The following is a 13559-nucleotide window of genomic DNA, read 5'->3' on the forward strand; positions in this document are numbered from 1 at the left end:
AAACACCAATAGAAATTCGTTTAAAGGTTTGAGCAACGAGAACATGGCAATTCAAGTACAGTCTCAAGAACATTTCACAGAGAAAGTATACTCAAAAGCAGCATGCATTCTATGGTCAGACCCCGTGTTTCTGAACCTATTTCCATCAGCAGGTGCTCTCCCCATTCCAAGTAAAGGGAGAATGTGTTTGAAAAATGTTTATATGCCTTATCAATCAAAAAGAAGGCTGTTGCTAGGATCCTGACAATCATGTTATTTAACACATCAAAAATTAATAGCTTTTCATTTTGTTTCAAAAGGTCACTTACACTACCACCAAATAAAAGTCTAAAGACATGGAAACTGCAGATCAACCAGCAGACACTTAGCCAGAGTTAGATTTCCCAGCTGACAGCCCAAACTGACTCTGGTTAACAGAAATGTTGTTTCCACAACCCTCTGACATACCACGCTCCTATCTCCAAGCTGTTTCAGTAGAGGTAAAGACTTGGTTACTTACTCCATCTCGTACACAGTGACAGGTAAGGTCTGCTCCATCAGAGAGAATTTCTTGGTTTTTACTGGTTTAATAATAGGCTCTGAGGAAGAAATATAACAAATATGGCCCATATTCAGGCAAGAATAAATGTACACATGTCCTTTCTTATATGTGAATTAATAATAATAGCTAACATTTATTTCATGTTTACAATTTTCCAGGTCATCACAATAGCCCCGGTAGATAGGTGCTGTTATTATCCCCATTTTACAACTGAGGCAAATGGGATTAAGTGATTTGCCCAGGGTCACACAGCTATTAAGTGTCTGAGGCTGGATTTGAGCTGAGGTCTTCCTGACTTCAAGCTCAGCACTCTATCCACTGCACCACCTACATCAATATATTTTATCCTTTAGAGCAGGGGTTCTTAATATCTGGAGTGCACGAACTTTTTTTTTATATTTTGATAATTGTTATTTTACTATAACTGGTTCCCTCTGTAATTCTATTATTTTATCTTAGGCATTTAAAAACTTCCATGGAAGAAGAGGTCCCTGACACAATAAAGGTCAAGAAGTGACACCCCCTTGCTCTACAGAATTATTCCCACAGAGGAGGACTCAGCCACAGGAAGAGCAGAGGCTCACCCTGCCTTCTGGGTGGTTCAGACCTGTGATTTCATCAGGACAGGAGCCTCTGGGTGACTCCCCCCACCAGCAGAGGCAGATCCACCCACACCTGCTCTGTAACTTCTCAGCTGAGAGAGGTGAGGAAGGGACTTGCCCAGGGTCACACAACCAATCAGTGTCTGACACAAGACTTAAACCCAGCTCATCCCCCTGGCTCCGAGGCCAGCTCTCTAAGCATTACCTTACCCTGCTCTACCAGGGAGCACCTGCAAGACACCATACAAAGTAAATAAAATAACAGCCAGTGAACTCAGAAAGCACACAGTGATGTTGGAGAGATAAGATGAACACATAAAGAATTCTGATCTAAATCACGACCTTCTTCAGAATGGGGTAAGTGAACAGGATGGTACAATGATCTAAGGATGGAGAAACCACACTGATGACTGTTTAGAAAAAGAGAAAGAGGATACAAGAGCTGAGTCTTCATTTCAATCAACTGATGAGGAAAGATGAGATGGAAGAGTAAAGAAAAGCCCATTCCTGACAAGGGACAGATGCAGCCGGGGCTGGATAGGAAATTCTGGCCAGAGAGGGAATTTCAGAGTTCACAATCTTGGGACTTCCAAGCAATATAAAGTCAAAATATAGCCATCCTGGAAGATGACTGGAGTAGAATATGATTAGAGGTTAGAGGAGTTGAGGTCCAGGAATCATAACCACAAAATGTTAAAAAGGTGTCACGTGGATTGTGAGATTGTCACTACTTCCAAGTACTTTCCTGCTCAGAGGAGAGCAACAAAAGGGATTAAAGTCACAGAAAGCAGAAAAAGTTAAAAGAATTAGGTTTGTCTGACCTGGAAAGGAAAAGGCTAAGGGGAAGACTTTCAACAACTGTCTTCAAGGACATAAAAATTTTTTTAAGGATGTAGACAATGGAGGCAGAGGCAAAGTAGCATAATGGATTAAGGATGTAGACAATGGAGGCAGAGGCAGAGTAGCATAATGGATAGAGCCAGCTTCAGAGTTTGCCTCAAGAACAGAGTATTCATCTCTTAAGTATCAACCAGAGAGGACAAAGGAAACCTCACAGGCTCCCCAAACTCATGCTCTCTGCTCCCCTAAAGAAAGCTGGATAACACTGCCTTTTTCCCAAGCAAATAATCTGATTAAATGCTAATAAATCAAAAACCATTTTGCCCAGCCAACCTTCCCTGAGCAATCTCACTTAATTTTATTTACTTTATTAATTGGCACTTGTCCTCGGCACATGTTCTTACTTGCAAGTATATTAACTTACACTCATTGACATGTGACTTCAATCAGTTAATAAACATTTATTAAGTATTTACTATATGCCATGCATTGTGCTAAGCAGTGGGGACACAGAGAAAGGTAAGAGACAGGTCCTGCTCTCAAAGAGTTCCCAGCCTAATGGGGGAGACAACATGCACATAGCCACAAAAAACAAGCTATGGACAGCATAAACTGGAGATAATGAACAGAGGGAAGGCAACAGCATTAAAGGGCAATGGGAAAGTCTTCCTGTAGAAGGTGGGATTTTAGCTGGGACTGAAGAAGGCCAGGGAAGCCAGAAGAAGCAAGTGGTTATTAAGAGCTTTGAATGCCAAATAGGACATTTTATATTTGATCTTGGAGGTGACAGGGAGCCACTAGAGTGTACTAAGTAGGGAGGTTAACATGGTGAGATCTGAACTTTAGGAAAATCAGTTTCATCAGTGGAGGATGGATTTGAGTGGGAAGAAGCTTGTGGCAGAAACCAACCAGAAGGCTACTGTAATAGTACAGACTCAAAGTAATGAAGGCCTCCATCAGGGTGGTGGCAGCGTCAGGAAAGAAGGGGTCATAGATGAGATATTACAACAGACCTCGGCAACACTGGATATGGGAGGTGAGAGAGAGGGAGGAGCTGAGGATGATATCTAGGTTATAAGTCAGAGTGACCAGGAGAATGGTGGTACCCTCAACAGTAAACAGAGAAGTTCAGAAGAAGGGAAGGTTTTAGGGGAAAGATAATGAGTTCAGCTTTGGAGTTGCTGAGTATAACATGTCTATGGGACATAGTGTTAAAGATATCCAAAAGGCAGGCGAAGGTGTATGTCTGGAGATCAGCAGAGATGAGGGCTGGGTAAATATATCAGAAAGTCAGCAGCATAGAGATGACGACTGAATCTATGTGAGTTCACCAAGTGAAACAGTACAGAGGGAAAAGAAAACAAGGCCCAGGATAGAACCCCATGGGACATCCACAGGTAGCAAGTATGATTTGCACGAAGATAGAACAGAGGAGACTGAGAAGGAGCAGACAGATAGGTTAGGAGGAAAACCAAAAGAGACATGGATCCCAAAAAGCTAGTGAGAAGAGAGTATCAAGGCACAATAGACAGTGTCAAAGGCTGCAGAGAAGTCAAGAAGGATGATGATTAAGAAAAGGCCACTGGAGAGGGGGTGGAGCCAAGAAGTAAAGTAGAAGAAGCATTCCAGCAGAACTCTTCCAACATTCCCCTCCAAACAACTTTAATGGGTCAAACTGAATTCTGGAGCAATACAGCCAACAAAAGGTCGGGGTGAGACATTTTTCTAGCCCAAGACAACTTAGGACAACAGAAGGAGATATTTGGGATACTGGGGAGAGGGCTGGTCCTGACTGTAGGCAGCAGCATCTCTGAAAGTTCTCAGCCTGGTTATGGGGATTGAAAAACTGGTCAGAAAGAGATTACGGGGACCCCTGTGCTAGCACTGGGTGTAGGACCAGGCACTGTTTATTTGGCATCTCCATTGCCTATTACTCAGTTCTGGGTAGCAGTTCCAAGACCAAGCTATGGAGAAGTACTTGCAGTTACAAGGCAGCAGAAGCCCCACCTAAGTAAGGATTAGAGTGCAGAACAGGAACCTCTCCTCAGATCACACCACCTTGGAAGTACCAAAAATTAGCTGTGAAAGCCCCCCAGAACTATCGGTGAAAACAGCAGGGCAAAATAGCCTGAAGTGTGGGACAGCACCCACCCACCTTTCCTCACCAGGTGAGCAGAGTCCAACTTTAACATAAAGTTCAAAGTCAAGAAACAGGCCGGAAAAATGACCAACCAACCAAAAGAACTTGAACATAAAAAGAGAGAAAGTCGTTGGATTTTGGACATTAGTAGCTCTGGAGAATGGCTCTGGTTGAATGATGAGGTTACAAGCCAAACTACAGAGTTAAGAAGTAAGAGGAAAGGAAGTGGAAGCATCTGATTCTAACACAACCCCTCTGAGACAGGTATCGCTGGTATTATTATCCTTATTTTATAAATAAGAAAAGTAAGATGCAGAGAGGTTAAGTAAGTAAGCTAGTAAGTGTCAGGGGGTTTTTTGAACCCCAGGTCCCTCTGACGTCAAGTCCAGGACTCTTCACTAAACTAGACGGCCTCGGTAACCCAGGGCTTAGTGCAGGACCACAGTGGCTTACCGGTGAGGGGCTGAGTGTCTTCTTCCTGCACGATTGTCTCCACCTCGGGTCCATAGACCTCCTCGGCGGTTGGGTAGTATTTCTTGTCCTCATGCAACACCACTTCCATCCCAGGGTGATCATCATCATGGTCTCCTATGTCATCATCATCGTCATCATCATCCATCTGAAAACAAGAGGTAATCAGACTATGAATGGCCAGCACTTTTTTATTCAATAAGGATGAGTAATAAATGAGGGAAGATACGTTTTTTTACTTAAAGAAGCACTGATCTCATTCACCTAATCACTCCTGGTGAGAGTCTGGGCTGGTTAACTCAGTTGGTTAGAGAAGGATTCTAATGAAGCCAGTGTGGCAGCTTCACACCCTATGTGAGCCAGTTAACTGCACACTGAGAGAAAAGAGATTCCACAGCAAGAACACCTGCTTAACCCTAACCAGAGAGATAGCAACAATGTTTATTACTGATCACAAGAGGGAATGACCAGATGAGAGGGAAAGAAACAAAATACTCATGGAAAAACAACCCACAGGACAAGTCCTATTAACAATCAGTAGCATCATGGGGATCTCATAGGACATTATTTACTACTTGTAAATTTCTGGGACTGTGGATGGGCTGTTGAATTTTTTGTACCTACTGGTAAGACTATCTACCCTAAATTCCTACCTGAGATCCATAAGAAAGGAAAACAAAAGTACAGGTATGGAACAACTCTATAGTGCTCCTCCAAACCCTCCCCTCTTCTGAACTATTACTGTTGAAGGCACCACCAATCTCCCAGTTATCCAGTATTCACAGCCTTGCTACCAACCTCAACTCACCCTACTCACCTCACATAGACAATCCATTGCCAAATCCTGTCCTCTCATATATATGCCTTCTCTCTGCTCACAAGACTACACCTCTGGTTCAGACCTTCAGCATCTCTTGCTTGGACTATGGTGACAGTCTTCTAATTGGTCTCCCTGCCTCAAGTCTCCCCCCACTCCAATCCATCCTCCCTTCAGGAAGGATTTCCTAAAGTGGAAGCCTCACCAGTCACTGCTTACCACCTACTAAATAAACTCTAATTACTTTTTCTTAAGACCAAGGCTAAATACAACCTGTGTTTGGCACTGGACTGTCTTCAAACCTGCCCCTTTCCTACCTTTCTTTCTTTCTTTTTTTTTTTTGGCTAGGCAATGGGGTTAAGTGACTTGCCCAGGGTCACACAGCTAGTAAGTGTTATGTGTCTGAGGCTGGATTTGAACCCAGGTCCTCCTGAATCCAGGGCCGGTGCTCTATCCACTGCACCACCTAGCTGCCCCAACCTTTCCTACCTTTCTAGTCTGTCTTCTTACACCTACACCTTCGATACACTCTTGGATACAGCCCCAGTGGCCCCCGTCTGTTCTCTGCATCACAGAGGACTTCTCCCATCTCAGGGCTTTTGTCATGCCTGGAATGCTCTCACTCCTCACCTCTATCTCTTAGTTTCCCTAGTTTTCTTCAAGACTCAGTTCAAATCTTACCTTCTACCAAGTTCTAAGCTGCTAGCGTTTCCCTCTCTGTATATATCTCATATACACCAGTCATTTTCACATTTGTCTCACCTATTAGAACATGAGCTCCTTGAGGACAAGGAATTGTTTTTGTCTTTCTTTCTAGTGCTTAGCACAGTGCCTGACTCATAGTAAATGCTTAATAATGCTTTTTGACTAACTTTTCTTTTTTTAAATTAATTTTTATTTTTATTCTGAATTTAACAAATAGCAAAAAAGAATGAGCACTTGCATATTTTACACACACACACACACACACACACACACACACACACACACACACACGTGTATTTGTTGTGGTTTAGTCATTTCAGTTGTGTCTGACTCTCTGTGACCCCATTTGGGGTTTTCTTGGCAAAGGTACTGGAGTAGTCTGTCATTTCCTTCTCAAGCTCATCTTACAGATGAGGAGACTGAGGCAAATAGGGATTAAGTGACTTGCCCAGGGTAACACAGCCAGTAAGTGTCTGAGGCCAGATTTTAACTCAGGAAGATGAGGACAACCAAAATGTGCATACCCTTTGATCCAGCAATACCACTACTAGGTTTGTATCACAAAGAGATCATAAAAAAGGAAAAAGGACTTACATGAGCAAAAATATTTATAGCAGCTCTTTTCATGGTGGTAAAACATTGGAAACTGAGGGGATGCCCATCAATTGGGGAATGGCTGAATAAGCTGTGGTATGTGAATGTAATGGAATACTATTGTGCAATAAGAAATGATGAATAGGCAGATTTCAGAAAAACTTGGAAAGACTTGTATGAACTGATGCTGAGTGAAATGAGCAGAACCAGGAAAACATACATAGTATCAGAAATACTATCAACTATCAGAGGAGAGTAAGGTTCAAGCATTGCCAGCCACCCCCACCCCTCCATTTCCCATTCCAATGTAAAAACTTTTCCTTATGAGCCTTTATTATGAGAAAAAATTTTCCCCATTCTACCTCTCCCTTTTTCCATTGTATACCTCTTTCTCACTACTTCCTTTTTTTTGGGAGTAGGGTGGGGGGTGGGGGAAGCTCATCTAAAAATAATTGATACACACTCACTGCCCTCTGTCTATGTAGACTCCTTCTAATTGCCCTAATAATGATAAAGTTCTTAGGAGTTACGTGCATCATCTTCCCAGACAGGAATGTAAACAGTTTAACTTTATTACTTTTGATTACTCTTTCATGTTTATCTTTTTATGCTTCTATCAACTATCAACTATGAATGATTCTGCTCTTCTCAGCAACACAATGATCCAAGACAAGTACAAACAACTCACGAAGGAAAATGCTATCCACATCCAGATAAAGAAATGATGGACTCTGAATGCAGATGAAAGCATACTTTTTTCACTTATTTTATTCTTTTTCGTAGTTTTTTCCATTTGATCTGTTTCTTCTTTCACAACTGTGACTACTATGGAACTATGTTTTACATGACAGCATGTGTATAACCTCTATCAAACTGCCAACCATTTTAGGAAGTAGGGAGGAGAGGGAGAAAAATTTGGAACTCCAAATCTTGTAAGAATGAATGCTAAAAATTGTCTTGACATGTAATTGGGGAAAAAAATTAAAATACTATTAAAAAAAAAAGAACTGGCCAAATGGAAAAAGAGGTAAAAATCTCATTGAAGAAAATAATTCCTAAAAATTATTAGAATTGATCAAACAGAAACTAATAATTCCATGAGACATCAAGAAACAATAAAACAAAGTCAAAAAAAGTATGGTCTGATGCTGAGTGAAGTGAGCAGAACCAGAACATTGTACACAGTAACAGCCACGTTGTATGATGACTAATATTGATTGACTTACCTCTTCTCAACAACACAAAGATCTAAGACATCTCCAAAGGCCTCATGATGGAAAATGCTATCCACATACGAAGAAAGAACTACGGAGTTTGAATGCAGATTGAAGCATACCATTTGCTATTTTTTCCTTCTGTTGTGTTTTGTTTTCTCTTTCTGGTGGTTCCTCCTATTGGTTCTATTTCTTACCTACAACATCACTAAAGGGAAATATGTTTAATAGGAATGTATATGTATAGCCTATATCAGATTGTGCGCCATCTTGAGGAGGGAAGTGGGGAGGGAGGGGAAGAAAAATTTGAAACTCAAAAGCTTATGGAAATGATGGTTGATAATTCAAAATAAATTAATTAATAAAAAAATAGAAGAAAATGTGAAATATCTTACTGGAAAAACAACTGACCTGGAAAATAGATCCAGGAGAGAGAATTTAAGAATTATTGGACTACTTCAAAACCCTGATCAAAGAAAGAGCCTAGACATCATATTTCAAGAAATTATCAAGGAAAACTGCCCCAATATCTTAGAATTAGAGAGTAAAACAGAAACTGAAAGACTCCACCAATCACTTCCTGAAAAAGATCCCAAAACAAAAACTCCCAAGACATTATAAACAAATTCCAGAGCTCTCAGGTCAAAGAGAAAATACTTCATGTAACCAGGAACAAACAATTCAAATGTTGATGAGCCACAGTGAGGATCACACAAGATTTAGCAGCTTCCATGTTAAAGGAGCAGAGGATTTCAAATAAACATTCCAGAAGGCAACAGAGCTAGGATTATAACCAAGAATAATCTACCCAGCAAAACTGAGTGTAATCCTTCAGGGGTGGAAAAAAAAAAGGATATTTAATGAAATAGAGGACTTCTAAGCATTCCTGATGAAAAGACTGGAACTGAATAGAAAATCTGACATTCAAACACAAGACTGATGAGAAGCATAAAAAGGTAAACATGAAAGAGTAATCAAAAGGAATAAGGTTAAACTGTTTACATTCCTGTATGGGAAGATGATGCACATAATTCCTAAGAACTTTATTATTATTAAGGCAGTTAGAAGGAGTCTACATAGACAGAGTGCAGTGAGTGTGTATCAATTATTTTTAGATGAGCTCCCTCCCCCCCCCCAAAAAAGAAAAGGAAGTGGTGAGACAGAGGGATACACTGAGAGAAGGGGGAAGGGATAGGTAGAATGGTGGAAATTTTCTCACATAATAAAGGCTCATAAGGAAAAACTTTTACAATGGAGGGGAAATGGGGGGATGGGGATGGCAGGCAATGCTTGAACCTTACTCTCCTCTGAACTGATTCAAAGAAGGAAGAATATATATACACATTCAATTGTGTATGGAAATGTAACTTATCCAAAAAGGAAATAGGAGGGGACAGGGATAAGAGAAAGGGGAGAGAATGATAAAAGGGAGGGAAGATTAAGGGAGGCAGTAGTCAGAAGCAAAACAGACTTTTGAAGAGGGACAGTATAAAAAGAGAGACAGAAGAGGAAATAGAAGAAAATGAAATGGCGTTAGTAAGTACAACTATAAATGTGAACTGGATGAGCTCACCCATAAAACAGAAGCAAATAGCAAAATGGATTAGAAACCAGAAACCAGTAATATGCTGTTTTCAAGAGACACACTGGAAACAGAAAGACACATACAGAGTTAAAATAAAGGGCTGGAGTAGAACCTAGTATGTTTTAGCTGAAGAAAAAAACACAGAGATAGCAATCATAATCTCAGACAAAGGAAAAGCAAAAATAGACCAGGGAAACTACATTTTGCTAAAATGTACCACAGACAATGAAACAACATCAAAATTTTTTACAGCAAGTTTCTCTAATAAAGGCCTCATTTCTCAAATATATAGAGAACTGAGTCAAAGTTATAAAAATAAGAGGCATTGTCCAATTGATAAATGGTCAAAGGATATGAACAGGCAGTTTTCAGACAAAGAAATCAAAACTATCTATAGGATATGAAAAAATACTCTAAATCACTACTGATTAGAGAAATGCAAATGAAAACAACTCTGAGGTCTCACCTCACACCTGTCAAAAATGATAAATGCTGTAGGGCATGGAGGAAAATAGGCATACTAATGTACTAATATTATAGTTCAAACCATTCTGGAGAACAAGTTGGAACTATGCCCAAAGGGTGATAAAGTTGTCCATACCCTTTGACTGAGCAATGACTCTACTAGATCTGTGCCCCAAAGTGGTCAAAGAAAAAGGAAAACGACGTAGAAATACACAAAAATATTTATAGCAGTTCTTTATGTAGTGGCAAAGAACTTAAAAATTGAGGGGATGCTCATCAATTGGGGAATGGCTAAACAAGTTGTCGCATATGATTGTGATGAAGTACTATTGTGCTATAAGAAATGATGAAGGGACAGGGCAGCTAGGAAGACCTGAGTTCTAATGTAGCCTCAGACCAAACACTTGACACTTACTAGCTGTGTGACTCTGGGCAAGTCACTTAACCCCAGTTGCCTCATGCCCCACCAACCCACCCCCAAAAAAAGAAATGATGAAGGGGTGGTTTCAGAAAAACATGGAAAAACCTATATGAACTGATGCAAAGTGAAGTTTGAAGACTGGGAGATCATTGTACACAGTAACAGCAGTATTGTAATGATGATCAACTGTGAAAGACTTGACCATTCCAATCAATACAATGATCCAAGACAATTCCAAAGGGCTCATGATGGGAAAAAATGCTATCTGCCTCCAGAGAGAGAGAACTAATCAATTCTGAGTACAAATTGAAGTATAATTTTCACACTTTAAAAATTTTTTTTAATATGGCAGTATGGAAATATGTTTTGCATGATTTCATATGTACAACTGATATCATATTGCTTGCCTTTGCAGTGGGTAGGAGAGGGGATGGGAGGGGAAGAATCTGGAACTCAAAATTTGAAAAGGAAAGAATATTAAAAATAAATCAATAATAAATCTGAAAAAGATAAATATAATTCCAAAATATTATAGCACCTTAAGAATTTCCATCAAAAATCCCTGAAAAGGTTAGAGGAAAGGATAAAATAAAATAAAATACTTCACATTCTCTATTCTGACACCTAGGTGACATGGAGAATAAAGCACTAAGCCTGGAGTCAGGAAGACCTGAGTTCAAACATCAAGATAGTAGTGCCTCACACACAAAGCTGGGTGACTCCGTGCAAGTCATGTGACCTGCTTACTTCAGTTTCCTCAACTGTAAAATGGAGGTGGTAATAGTACCTACCTCCCAGGGGTGTTGTGAGGATAAAATAAAGTGCTTTGCAAACCTTAAAGGTCTACGTAAACACCAGCTATTATTCTCAGTGACACAAAATTTTAAATCCCCCCCCCCAAGAAGAGTAAACTTTATTTTAAAGTAGTCTTACCTCATCAAGATCTTTGGCTTCTCTACCCAATTCATCATCATCTTCATCAGAATCTAGCTCTGGTCCAATATAATTCCCAAACTCATCATAGAGATCTGTGTCCATGATGCTAAATGTCCAGAAGAAAACAAAAAACATGAGTAATCTCTGGGCAGGCAAAGAAGAGGTGAGTACTATATGTTCCCTTTCCTGGCCATGACTGACTATCTTTAAACTAGTCTCCATTTCAGTGTAAAATGAACAGTTACATCTATCTGGAACTGTTTATTTTTTGCCCCTCCCTAGTTCTGTTATGCTAGCTGCTGGGCAAAATAAAATCACCATGCTATATGTTCCTTGAAGACCAATTAATAAAACTCCCTGTGTATTTTTGTACTATTTCTCCTACAGATTCTTTCAAGCTTCCCACCCCAAGAAACACCAACCAACCATCTCCTATTTTCTAAGATAAACCCATCTGATGTAAACCCTGTAAGGTTTAAATGTACTATCTGGTTCTCTAGAATTTTTACACCTTCAAAATACTTTAAGATCTGATCCCATTTTATCCAAACTTGTAAGCTCCATGCGGACAAGAATTGATTCATTTACGTTTTGCATCTCTCCAGCAAACAGCAAAGTGCCTTTCACACGGAAAGTACTTAATAAATATTTCTTGAATTATATATATGGTAAGTGTTGGTTAGTCGGTTAGTTTTATTCAGCTACTTTTTTTCCTCCCTCTTTCTTTTCTCTTCTTTGACATGAGGGAGGGGTAAGTGGATAACAAAGGTATACATTTGGAAGTGTAGGCAACGTAAAAACAAAAGACATCAACAAAAATTTTAAATCAAACATTTGTTGAATCAACTTCCAGTGAAGGCATGAACATGCCTGTGCTTCCCTTAACTAAGCTTCTACTCCAGTGTCCCAGGCAGGTACTTGTCAGGCTAGAAAAATTTCTTGTACTAAGCACAATTCAAGGATCAGATTAATTTAATATTCGTCACCAGAAAGTACGTTATGTAGTAAATCACCAAACCATGACTTATTTTTTTGTTTTTTAGCTAGGGTAAGATATTAAGGTTTCTTCCAAGGTATGCCAGGATTTAAATACAGGATATATATGAATGAGAGAACATATCTTCTATGTATTAGGGGGCCAGCACTGTGTAGAGGGCATCTCAAAAGCTAATGAAGCTTAAAGGTACTACTCAATAGCACTCTTCGTAACAGAAGCAGACTTCTAAATGAAGGCCTTGGATTCACCGCTCTAACACTGATTAGCGAGACAAGCTACTGTAGTCAGGAAGACCTGAGTTCAAATGTGCCTACGAAACTTACTAGCTGTGTATGACTTTGGATAAGTCACAACCTCTGTAGCCTCATTTTCTTCATCTGTAAAATGGGGATAATAATAGCACCTACCTCAGAGGATTGCTGTGAGGAACAAATAAGGTAACACATGTAAAGCTCTTTATAAATCTTAAAGTGCTTTATAAATGAAGATGGTGATGGTGATGATGTCACAACTTCTCAGGATCTCATTAGTCACATAGGGATGAAGTACCTAAGACTTCTGAGTTATGGGGGGAGAGCGGGGAAGAAAGCAGTGTGTAAAACCTTAAAGCACTTGATAAAATGTACATTATTGCTCATTTAATTCAACAAATACTTATTTAAAGCGTCTACTAAGTACCATGTACTGGAGATAGAAAAAAAGGAGGGAAATTAAACATTTGTAAAGCGCTTACTACGTGCACCGTGCAAAGACACAGAACCAAAAATAACAAGTCTCTGCCCTCAAGAAGCTTCCATTCTATTAAGGGGCACGCAGCAGTGAGGAAACCTGCCCACGGTTACAACCAGGCCAATCAGTGACACGCCGGTCCCTCCCCACCACCGCCAGGCCCGGTCCACTCATCCCCCCTTTCTCGTGGGAGACCGAGACCCTGGGCCGGGGAGAGTCCGGTCGTTCCCCCAGGCCTCAGTTTCCTCCTCTGCAGGATGATACTTTTTTTAAGGTCCACCCCTTCCACATCTGCCAGCCTCGGATCCCATCCGGTCAAGTCTACTCGCCGAGTTCGGGGGCCCATAACTCCTCACCTGCAGCTTCAGCTCCCAATTCCGATACAGCGCTCGCTGCGTCCGAAGATGTGCCGGCGCCTGCGACGCTCGTTAGGAAGGACCCCGCGCGGCGTCGAGGCCACGCCCCTTTCCGCCGCCTTCAGCCCCTCTGCCAGAGTTGCCGG

At 40.6% G+C, this 13559-nt stretch overlaps 1 protein-coding gene across 1 annotated transcript in view; it reads right to left on the minus strand.

Annotated features, from left to right (window-relative positions):
• EFTUD2 (elongation factor Tu GTP binding domain containing 2) overlaps positions 1-13484 on the minus strand; it is a 45856-nt gene extending 32372 nt beyond the window's left edge. Inside the window, exons 1-4 of the mRNA XM_027872835.1 lie at positions 13414-13484; positions 11329-11437; positions 4577-4742; positions 500-578 (exon numbers count right to left, since the gene is read on the minus strand). Coding sequence (XP_027728636.1) covers positions 500-578; positions 4577-4742; positions 11329-11433 — 350 coding nt within the window. The 5' untranslated portion in view covers positions 11434-11437; positions 13414-13484. The remainder of the gene's footprint in view (positions 1-499; positions 579-4576; positions 4743-11328; positions 11438-13413) is intronic.
• Between the last annotated feature and the right edge of the window lie 75 nt (positions 13485-13559).

This window comes from Vombatus ursinus, unplaced genomic scaffold (assembly GCF_900497805.2).
Source record: "Vombatus ursinus unplaced genomic scaffold, bare-nosed wombat genome assembly UNPS02014801.1, whole genome shotgun sequence".
Taxonomy (NCBI): domain Eukaryota; kingdom Metazoa; phylum Chordata; class Mammalia; order Diprotodontia; family Vombatidae; genus Vombatus; species Vombatus ursinus.